This window comes from Pyxicephalus adspersus, chromosome 7 (assembly GCF_032062135.1).
Source record: "Pyxicephalus adspersus chromosome 7, UCB_Pads_2.0, whole genome shotgun sequence".
NCBI lineage: Eukaryota > Metazoa > Chordata > Amphibia > Anura > Pyxicephalidae > Pyxicephalus > Pyxicephalus adspersus.
The window spans coordinates 68,848,021-68,860,130 of NC_092864.1; the positions used below are offsets into that span (position 1 = coordinate 68,848,021).

The 12,110-nt window shown below is 38.6% G+C and overlaps 1 protein-coding gene across 1 annotated transcript; it reads right to left on the minus strand.

Moving 5' to 3' along the window:
- Positions 1 to 655: 655 nt before the first annotated feature.
- On the minus strand, positions 656 to 1,921 carry LOC140334604 (hemoglobin subunit alpha-5-like). The gene is made up of 3 exons (XM_072416853.1): positions 1,702 to 1,921; positions 993 to 1,197; positions 656 to 795 (listed from the first exon to the last, which is right to left on the minus strand). The coding sequence occupies exons 1-3, from the start codon at positions 1,794 to 1,796 to the stop codon at positions 667 to 669; spliced, it is 429 nt and encodes a 142-aa protein (XP_072272954.1). The 5' UTR covers positions 1,797 to 1,921; the 3' UTR covers positions 656 to 666.
- Between the last annotated feature and the right edge of the window lie 10,189 nt (positions 1,922 to 12,110).

A 12,110-nucleotide genomic window follows, 5' to 3' on the forward strand; every position in this document is an offset into this window, starting at 1 on the left:
CATCATTACAACTGTCCTGGTCTGTCCAGCGTTTTCTGTCGTGTAACAAACATTCACTTAGTATTCACTTACAAATTATTATCAGAGAGCCTGTAACATACTATAATAATTATTGTAATATATACATCTATAACACATGCAAAAGATTATCTTTTTTATTCATTCAAATATACATGACTGGTTTTCCGTTTATCCTACCCTATCTAAAGTGAGCATAGTCAAGACCATGAATCGACAATGTCTATAAAGAATTCATTTAAGTTTATGTAATACCATGCTGTTTTTCTGTATCTCTAATTTTGAACATTAACCCAGTTAGGATATATGCAGATTACGTACAGAAGAAAACAGTTGTGATGAAACCTACAGAATATTAACAATCAAACAGCTTGATTGGAGTGATGATCACACACACACATACACACACCCATATACAACCACACACACCAAGCATGTTTGGTGATAAATACATTATAATTTATGTGTTTGTTGCTCACTTGTGTTAGGTGTTAAGGTAAAAACAATCAATGAGATAACTTTGTTATATTGCATCTGTGTATCTTGAAAAAAAAGGTAAAATGGACAACTGTTAATTGATGAATCAAAATTTATTGAAAACGTTTCACTGGTTAAGCCATTTCAGGGCCAGTTATAGTAAAGATCAGTTTATCTGTATTTGGACACCAGGACAGCGGACACCACAGAGAGGAACTTGTCCCAGGCAGCATGAGTGGTAGCGTTGAATTCCTTAGGGAAGTGGACAGCCAGAGTCACCTGGATGGAGTGGTTCAGCAGCTACAATAAAGAAAAAAAGGAAACAAATCAATTACATACAAATAATGATATTCAGAGAGCTGACAAAAACATATTAGTTTCCTGATATATACACTGATTTTTCAATTTCTAAACTTTGAAATATGACTTTTTCTGTTTGTATTGTTTATACAATGACTATCATTAAGCTGCTGTACAAAGTTGGGTGTAGAACTTACTCTGAAGTTGCCAGGGTCCACTCTCAGGATCTGGGCATGGAGGTCACTCAGTCTGGACAGAGCATGGTCAATGTCTCCCAGGTGTTGGGCAGCTTTGCCAATAGCACTGACAACCTTTCCACCATGTCTGCGGAGGTCAGCGGAGCCATGGCTCAGATCAAAGCTGCTGAAGTAGGTCTTGGTCTGAGGGAAGCTGAGGAACAGCCTGAATTCAAGAGAAACATGGCCATTTAATGTAGGAAACAACAATGACAATTTAGTAAAACTCTATTTTATCATAGCATAGTACTGAATATACAAATACATCAATTGATGCACTTGGTAGGCAAAATTTAAAATGATCTGAGATTTATTATGTAATTTATTAGGTAATAGTTTTTTTTGTGGATCCACAAGGGAACACTATTTACGAAATCTATTTATGAAATGTAATATCCACATGTTATAGATAATTATTAGGAATTATTCAATCACTATTAAAATGCTTCAACCCCAGGGAGTGGACAGCCCACGATGGCATTGTGTAATATTACTTTAGTAGCTTTATTGTGTAACTTAAAGAAAAGCAAAAAATGGAATTACTAAATATAACACATAGTTCTGCTAAATGTATTATATGCAGAGTAATATAGAAAATGATTATATAAAAGGCTTTCAAAGGAAATGTCTATCACATGATAGGAGAATATTATCACAATGAATATATTACCTCTCTAGTGCCTCAGCTCCGATGTCATCAGCATGGCCAGAGATCTTAGACCACAGGGAGGTGATGGCAGCCTTCTCAGCTTCAGAAAAAGTCATGGTTGGTTCAGGTTAGCACAGATGTACTGGACAATTCCTAACACCGCTGAGTGCTTGTGCACTTTTAAAGAAAACAGATTCAAGCTATGGATGACGTACAAACCATGCCATTGGCTATTGGCTGTGCTTTTACACCCGCTGACTTATCTAAAAAAAAAAAGTCAGGAATCCATAGTTGCTGATACAATACCATATCTCTTTATCTCTCTATACAGTGCTTACACTATGCACAATACAGCACACAATGCATTATGATGACAAAATGGAAGTCTTACAGCAATATAATACCATATGTGACTGCTAAAGTAGCTGAACATCAAAATATTATCTTAATATGCACATCTCATTTTCATCTTACTTTTCAGCTACTAGGGATGAAAACTTTTAAATTTATATTATTCCCAGCATCTTCTTACAACCTGGTATGATGGAATAAGTAAAAAGGATAATAATCCAAGTTTGAAAGTTATTTCTGTGAAAAATTCCAGCGATGTATTATGAGTTTTTGAATTTACTGCACTATGAAATCCACAAAAGGGTAACCCAGGAAGCACCACCATCTCAAGTATTGCAACAATCAGTAATATGGTTTGGGTGGACAGTATCTAAAACCCTCTGTTCCAGAGAAGTCTATGTTATGTTATGGATAAAATACATCATCTTAATATTCTTGCTGTTCTTGGACCTCTAGGAGAGGCAATCATTTTGATGTTATTAAAAATCACATCCCTGTACACTAGTGGAGTTGGGCTTTATTGGATAAGTGGTTCTATGACTCAAGCCATTTTTGAAATGTGTATGCATTTGTTGTTACATTTGTTGTTAGGAGGACTTCTTTATGCAGATCGTCTGACCTAGAAAAGCTTGAAACCAGTTTTAAAAGACCCGAGCACAGCACATGGACACAAAGTGCCAATATACGTGTATCTAGATAGAAGGAAGTTTGTTTTAAGTAGCGCCTATATCCTTCTGTTTAACTCCCTAAAGTAGAAAATGTATACCCAGTGCACTAAAAGTTGCACGTTTGAAAAACAAAAAATTTTTTTTTTAATGCTACCATGCTTGGTTTATTACAAGAGTGAGGGATTTATTTCCAGTGGCAGGCTGCAGTATCTGCAGGCTATCCAACAGGTGTGGTGAAGGTAAATCCAGCTAGTGCTTGCAAAGACAGTGTGGAGACAGTGGGGTCAGCTGGTAACAGAATTGCAGCCTTTCACTATCTATCCAGCAGCAATGTGAGAATGTTTAAATGAATGTAAGGAGGATTGTCATAGTAGATGTTCATTAACAGGGGTGCCATGGGATTCTGCAGCACAAACCACACTGATCTCACTGCAGCTTTAGAAAGTAGAAATCAGCTGTTCTCTTCCGATCAAAAGGATTCTAAGGTAGAAGTCCTTAATAACGATATCTAGGATGAAGAAATTCTCACGACTATTGCAAATCTACTACAGCACAAAGCCCCGGGACCAGATGGTTTCTCATATACCTAATATAAGACATTCACACCTACATTGGTCCCCCATATGACAAATTTTTCTTAACAGGTTTTTAGAAGGATCCTCAATCCTGAATTCAATGTTCCACTCCTAAATTTTAATATTTCCTAAACTGGGCAAAGACCCACAAAACCCCACCAGCTCCTGCCACATAGCTCATCTTAACACTGATCTTAAGATTTTCACAAGATTACTTGCAACCTGCTTAGGGATGTACATACCTAATCAAATAGTCAAAGATCAGCTATATATATATTATATAAGGATTTCTTTGTATTGGACTCAATACAGCTTTTTTGCATTGAGTTCAATGCAAAGGATTTTGAATTTCCCTAGATGCTGAAAAAGCCTTTGACCGACTAAGTTGCCTATTGGTGATAGAGACCCTACAATAAGCAGGGATTTGGGACCCTTTCTTAAATGCAATACATGCCTTGTACTCCAACCCCATGGGGGAAGTCAAGCCACTGCATTACATCTCTCCATTATTCAGAAAGGGTATGAGGCAGGGCTGTCTCCGCTGTTCTTCGCCTTGTTCATAGGACCCCTTGCGGCCATGATACGCTTTATACAGACCATATTCTCTTAACCATCCCTAACCCCCTTGTAACCCTACCCAATTTACACAAGGTACTGGATGAGTATGGCGCCCTCTACAGATACAAAATTAATTCAACCAAAACAGAGGCCCTGCCAATTAATTTACCAGATAGCTTAACTCGTCACTTCCAATCGCAATATCCATACAACTGGAAAACTGACTTCATTAAATATCTGGGGATTTATATGACCAATACTTTTACAGGACTTTTCAGGAAATGGAAATCTCTACCCATATCTTTCTTCGGGTGCAAACCCCTTATTAGGATGTCCATCCTACCTAAATTTCTTTACCCTCTTTGTGACCGCAAAAAACGTCTAAGGGACTGCAGGCAATAGTCTTGGACTTTATCTGGGGATACAAAAAACACATACTCCTCAAGAGCGTTTTATGCTCGCTGAGCAGTGCAGGGGGACTGGGGTTCTCAAATTTTATTACGTTGAGCACTTTAGGATTCTAAAATCTTGGACAACCCTGCAGTCTTTTAACTGTTGGATGGAGCTGGAAAAGTTGATAGATGGTGCCAATTCACCCCCACTCACCCAGCCAGGTCCCGGAGTCCACTTTACTAGCCCCTATACAGTTTACCAGACGTATATGGCTACACTGTAAAAATAGATTTCACTGACTTCTAGTGCCTCCCTACCCTACTTACATCTTTCCTCTAAACCCCGGCAATACCAGATAGTAGTACACTTCATATGACCCGCCCATGGCATAATAGCTTATATACTTTTTCACTATGGGCAGATTGTCAATCCCTGTACAAGAAGAATTCTGTTGTTCCAAGACATAGAACAGAACTTCAAATCCACTATGATCTCTTTCTATAGCTACTTGCAGATCAGACATTATGCTCAGACCTTACAAAAAGATCTGGTGTTTTCATTCCTCACCTCCTTTGGGAGATTATATGCAGGGGACCGTCACAACGGGGTTTGATTATTGGTATCTATCAAACTGCAGTTAGAACCACTTAATCCTACCCCAAAATATAATTATATGCAGAAGTGGGACCAGGTTCTGGTGAGGGAGATTCCAGAGGAGTTATGGAAAATCATCCAGCAACTGGCCCAAAAAAGCTCTTTATGTACAGAATATAAGAAAAACACCTAAAAATCCTTATTCACTGGTACCTAACCCCGGAGCTACTGCATAAGATACATCCAAAAACAAGCAATCATTGTTGGTGATGCAGTACCGGGGTGGCCGCCATGTACCTTATCTTTTGGACATGTCCACATATAGTCCCTTATTGTTGATTGCTTAATAACTTCCTTGAAGAGCTTATAAAGGTACCCATTCCATTAGATCTCCTAACCCATCTTCTGAGGGTAACGATTTGTGAGCTTTTCTAACCTGGCAAAAGTCCTATTACTAATATAATTATGGCAGCAAGATGTTTCATTGCCAAGAACAATAAATCGTCTTCTCCCCCCACCCAATCTGCCTTGATCAACCATATCAAGGATGTGCAGCATTGTTATGGAACAATTGACAGCCAGGTTGTATGATCGGCTAGATAAGTTTACTAAGACCTGGGCACCATGGGACACACACATGATGACCCAATGTGTGGCACGTGATATATGATTATAACCAGACCGGTCCCATATATTATGTAATAGGGGTGGCCTGAGAAATAACCACCCATACAGACCCCAGACTTTTCCCCCTCTTGCTATCCCCCACCTTTCTTTTTCTTATCCCTTCCCTCTCTCTAGTAGTGGTATGTAAGTTTAGTTACTTTAATGTTATCCTGTTGTTTGTTTTTTCTCCTTGGGTGCCTCTGAATCAGGCAGATTATAGTCTGGAAAGTAGCAAGTTTAAAAAAAGACAGCCGAATGTTCAAGACATGTTATCTAATGATCATCGTTTGTTAAGGAGATTCAAAACCTGAAAATTGAGAAAGGCATAAATGTGGACAAGGAATGTCTGTATTAAATGTGAAAATTCATGTAAACGTGGTGATTTAAACTCCAAATCCCAACCCCACACCAAAGATTTAAAGATGAGCATAACACCATGAAGGCAATCCTGCAACAGTAAGATCTTTAACACCAGTTCTTGCATTAGACGGATGTTTCCAGATGTATGGCCAAACACTTCAGATTTATTAAAACTCCTGAAGACTGGAGAAGATACACTTTCATCAGTGAAACCTGAAATGGATCTGGTCCAGGATTTAAAACATTTGATAACAAATTGCAAATGACTTTTAAGATATCCATTCCAGGTTTGCTGGCTCACCCAGCTTCACTGATGAAAGTGTATACTCTCCAGCTTTGGAGAACATTAATAAATCAGGGCCAATGAATACATCAGGCATGCTCCATGTATGTTAGTGGGGCACAGATGCCACTGGATGTAAATAATGACAATATATATATATGTATATGTAAATTTGATTGGGGGGTTGACACAAAAAATGCAAATGCCCTGTGTGTTGTATGCAGCACTTTGCTTCAGTGGTGACGCTTGTAATATGCAGCACAGTATACATAATATATACTGCAGTATACACTGCGTCTGTGTGTCTGTCTCTCAGTACAAGTGTTACACTATGCATGCAGTCAGCGAGGGGACCCTGCCTCTGGCTGCGTGTATGTAACACACTGACTGACTATTTATCTATCTATCTAGCTTTCTATCTATCTATCTATCTATCTATCTATCTATCTATCTATCTATGTATCTAGCAAACAGTGAAACACTCTACTTATCTGAGTACAGTAGATTTCAGGACTGCACAAATACAGTACAATCCAACAATCTATCCGACTAATAGTGTGAGTGTGACACAGTCTAACAAAGTAAAGCACTTTTTTCACTTTGACAAAGCAAGCCAAGCAGCAAAGAAAGGTTGTGATGCTATCAGCAAATCTCTGTCAGGAGTGGATGCAGGCACGCCCTGGCCTTATATAGGCCAATGGCTGCCTGTGTGGCATGCAGTGACAGACAGCCAATCCGCTACCTGCCACAACAAACATGGAGGGGGGCATCCCTGGTCTAATTGGAGGGCCTTTTGCATCATGGGGGAGGTCCCCAGGCATTGTGAGAGGGTCAAATTTGGGTATTCGAATTCAACAAAATTCGGGTCGGGTCCACCCGTATTTGAATGGTCATATTCGGGTTGAACATTAGGATGACCCGAATTCGAACAACACTAGTTCTGTTTAACTCCATGAAGTAGAAAATGTATACCCAGTTCACTAAAAGTTGCACTTTTGGAAAACAAAAAAAGTTTTTTTTTAATGCTAACATGCTTTGTTTATTACAAGAGTGAGGGATTTATATCCAGTGGCAGGCTGCAGTATCTGCAGGCTGTCCAACAGGTGTGGTGAAGGTAAAGCCAACTAGTACTTGCAAAGACAAAAAGTGGAGACAGTGGGGTCAGCTGGTAACAGAATTGCAGCCTTTCACTATCAATCCAGCAGCAATGTGAGAATGTTTAAATGAATGTAAGGAGGATTGTCATAGTAGATGTTCATTAACAGGGGTGCCATGGGATTCTGCAGCACAAACCACACTGATCTGACTGCAGCTTTAGAAAGTAGAAATCAGCTCTTCTCTTCCAATCTTAAAGGATTCGAAGGTAGAAGTCCTTAATAACGATATCTAGGGGGAAGAAATTCTCACGACTATTGCAAATCTACTACAGCACAAAGCCCTGGGACCAGATGGTTTCTTATATACCTACTATAAGACATTCACACCTACATTGATCCCTCATATGACAAACTTTTATTAACAGTTTTTTAGAAGGATCCTCAATCCTATATTTCAGTATTCCCCAAACTGGGCAAAGACCCACAAAACCCCAACAACTACCACCCCATAGCCCTTCCTAACACTGATCTTAAAATTTTCACCAGATTACTTGCAACCCGTTTAGGGGCGTATGGACTTAGGCCTGCAACTAATTAAGTTGGCCATTTGTGATAGAGACCCTACAATAAGCTGGAATTTGGGACCCTTTCTTAAATGCAAAATATGCCTTGTACTCCAAACCCACGGCGGAGGTCAAGCCACTGCATTCCAACTCTCCATTATTCACTCAGAAAGGGTATGAGGCAGGGCTGTCCCCTCTCCCCGCTGTTATTCGCCTTATTAATAGGACCCCTTGCGGCTTTATGCAGATGTCTGGCTTTATGCAGACGATATCCTCTTAACCCTCCCTAACCTCCTTGTAACTCTACCCAATTTACACAAGGTACTGGATGAGTATGGCGCCCTCTACAGGTACAAAATTAATTCAACCAAAATGGAGACCCTTCCAATTAATTTACCAGATAGCTTAACTCGACACGTCCAATCGCAATATCCATACAACTGGAAAACTGACTCTATTAAAAATCTTGGGATTTATTAGACCAATACTTTTACAGGACTTTTTAGGAAATGGAAATCTCTACCGATCTCCTTCTTCGGGCGCAAAGCCCTTATTAGGATGTCGATCCTACCTAAATTTCTCTACCCTCTCTGTCACCGCAAAAACACTTAAGGGACTGCAGGCAATAGTCTTAGACTTTATCTGGGGATACAAAAAACACATACTCCCCAAGAGCGTTTTATGCTCGCTGAGCAGTGAAGGGGGACTGGGGGTCTCATATTTTTTCAAATATTATTACGTCAAGCACATCTTGAAGGCTTCTAAATTCTTGGAGGACCCTGCAGTTTTTTAACTGTTGGATAGAGCTGGAAAAGTTATAGATGGTGCCAATTCACCCCAACTCTATATTGTGGAGCTCACTGAGCAAGGTCCCGGAGTCCACTTTACTAGCCCCTATACAGTTTACCAGACTTATATGGCTACACTGTAAAAATAGATTTCACTGATTTCTAGCTCCTCCCTACCCTACTTCCATCTTTCCTCTACACCCCGGCAATACCAGATAGTACCACACATCATATGGCCCACCCATGGCATGATAGCTTATATACTTTTTCACTATGAGCAGATTGTCAATCCCTGTACAAGAAGAATTCTGGCGTTCCAAGATATAGAACAGAAGTTCAAATCCACTATGATCTCTTTCTATAGCTACTTGCAGATCAGACATTTTGCTCAGACCTTGGTGTTTTCATTCCTCACCTCCTTTGAGAGATTATATGCAGGGGACCATCCCAACGAGGTTTGAATATTGGTATCTATCAAACTGCAGTTAGAACCACTTATTCCTACCCCAAAATATAATTATATGCAGAAGTGGGAGAAGGTTCTGGAAAGGGTGCTTCCAGAGGAGTTTTGGAAAATCATCTGGCAATAGGCCCAAAAAAGCTCTTTATGTACAGAATATAAGAAAAACACCTATAAAATCCTTATTGACTGGTACCTAACCCCAGAGCTACTGCATAAGATATATCCAAATACAAGCAATCTTTGTTGGTGATGCGGTACCGGGGTGGGCCCCATGTACCTTATCTTTTGGACATGTCCACATATAGTCCCTTATTTGTGATTTGGTTAATTAATCCATGAAGAGCTTATAAAGGTACCCATTCCATTAGATCTCATAACCCACCTTCTGAGGCTCTTCAAGCCTGGCAAAAGTCCTATGACTAATATAATTACGGCAGCAAGATGTTGCATTGCCAAGAACTGGAAATCGTTATCTCCCCCCTTTTTAGATCCCATTAGGGTGAATTTTAGATACGCCTTGCACTCTATTTGTGGATACAAAAGTGGCCCTTTTACATTAAAAATTCCTGATCTAAAAAAAGGATTGCTGTGCTTAAAAACAATTGTTACTATAGTTCAAATTTACTACATAAATGTAAAAACTACTACAAGCAAACGTATACAAGTGGAATTTAGTAGTATAACTACATAAATAGTGTAATGTGCTAAATCGAAGAGCTTTAGATATCAGTTACATATAAAAAATAAAATAATGATTTTCAGGAGCAAAAATGAGACCAGTTGTGAGCAGTTTAAGTTCTGTTTTAATGTTGTAATAATGAAAATGGTAATGAGCAAATGGCTATAGGACTGGTTGGACTAGTATTAGAATAGGTGAAGTGAGGGCAAAGCCATCTTTAATGAGCAAATGTGGACATGACTGAAATCATTTTTATATATATTTTTTATATACACATTCTATTAGGTGAGGAAGAGTTTTCTTTTGGCAATATTTTTTGGAAAAGTGTATATGTAGTGGTTTACCTAGAAGTTTATTTGCCACGTGTATATACTGTATGTGGCAGTATTTTGAATAGTACAAGACAAAGGCTCTGTAGAGTAGCAGGCTATAAGGGAAAATTCTTGCAGGAGAGAGATTAGCACTAAATATAAACTTTGACAAACCCACTGAGGATGGTGGGAAGAACTAGCTGCAGTAAAGCGCTATGTCTTTTATAATTCAATATAAACATTTGCATTATGCTCTGCATAATGTGAGATTAAGGGATCTATAGGAGTAACTGTTTTACCTGAAGATTTTAAAACTAATCTCATAAATTTAGAGACTTCCTCCATTTTACTGTACCAGCCAATTTGATTCTGATTTCTTTCCATTGTAGTTAAAAGCACCCATAATTACAACTGTCCTGATCTGTCCAGCCTTTTCTGTCGTGTAACAAACAGAGTATTCACTTACAAATTATTATCAAGGAGCCTGTAACATACTCTAATAATTATTATGATATATACATCTATACCACATGTAAAATATTATCTTTTATATTAATTGAAATATACATAGGCATCCCTGGTTTTCTGTTTATCCGACCCTATCTAAATAGATCATAGTCAAAACCATGAATCGGCCATCTCTATAAAGAATTAATTTAATGCTGTTTTGCTGTAACTCCAATTTTGAACATTAACCCAGTTAGGATATATGCAGATTACGTATAGAAGAAAACAGTTGTGATGAAACCTACAGAATATTAACAATCAAACAGCTAAATTGGAGTGATGATCACACACACACATACACACACCCATATACAAACACACACACCAAGCATGTGTAGTGATAAATACATTAAAATGTATGTGTTTATTGCTCACTTTTTTTTGTTTCCTTAGAATGTAAACTGTGTTAAGGTAAAAACAATTAATGTGATACATTTTTTATATTGTACCGGTGTATCTTGTAAAACAAGATAAAAGAGACAACTGTTATTTGATGAAACTAAATTTATTGGAAAAGTTTTACTGGTTAAGCCATTTCAGGGCCAGTTATAGTAAAGATCAGTTTATCTGTATTTGGACACCAGGACAGCGGACACCACAGAGAGGAACTTGTCCCAGGCATATCTCTTTATCTCTCTATACAGTGCTTACACTATGCACAATACAGCACACAATGCATTATGATGACAAAATGGAAGTCTTACAGCAATATATTAACCATATGTGGCTGCTAAAGTAGCTGAACATCAAATATTATCTTAATATGCACATCTCATTTTCATCTTACTTTTCAGCTACTAGGGATGAAAACTTTTAAATTTATATTATTTCCCAGCATCTTCTTACAACCTAGTGTGTTGGAATATGTAAAAAGGATAATAATCCAAGTTTGAAAGTTATTTCTGTGAAAAATTCCAGGGATCTATTATGAGTTTTTGAAATGACTGCACTATGAAATCCACAAATAGGTTTCCCATGAAGCTCCACCATCTCAGGTATTGCCACAATCAGTAATATGGTCTGGGTGGACAGTATCTAAAACCCTCTGTTCCAGAGAAGTCTATGTTATGTTATGGATAAAATACATCATTCTAATAATCTTGCTGTTCTTGGACGTCTAGGAGATGCAATCACATTGGCGTTATTAAAAATCACATCCCTGTACACTAGTGGAGCTGGGCTTTATTGGATAAGTGGTTCTATGAATCAAGCCATTTTTGAAATGTGTATGCATTTGTTGTTACATTTGTTGTTAGGTGGGCTTCTTTATGCAGATAGTCTGACCTAGAAAAGCTTGCTTCTAATACCAGCCAATTAACAGGAGTGATGTGCATGAAACTTAGTTTATTTAAGCACCGAACACAGCACATGGACACAAAGGCCCTGATTCATCAAGCAAAATCGGAAGCTCGCTCGCGCATTCATATTCGCGATCCGAAATCGTAAGCCGTCGTGCAATTCAGCAACTGAATGAGCTTGCGGCCAGAGCCGTGCATCTCCGGCAGCTTTACACTGGCGAGCTTGCATTAAAAGTCACTGTTCCCCTAAAAAATCATCCTTTCTAATGGCACACA

What these genes read in the sequence shown, in the direction of transcription:
- LOC140334604 (XM_072416853.1), bottom strand. Translation starts at nt 1,796, where the DNA reads ATGACTTTTTCTGAAGCTGAGAAGGCTGCCATCACCTCCCTGTGGTCT. An exon ending in GGAGCTGAGGCACTAGAGAG is followed by an intron (nt 1,198 to 1,701) that starts GTAATATATTCA and finishes TCTTGAATTCAG; the next exon opens with GCTGTTCCTCAGCTTCCCTC. An exon ending in TGGACCCTGGCAACTTCAGA is followed by an intron (nt 796 to 992) that starts GTAAGTTCTACA and finishes TCTTTATTGTAG; the next exon opens with CTGCTGAACCACTCCATCCA.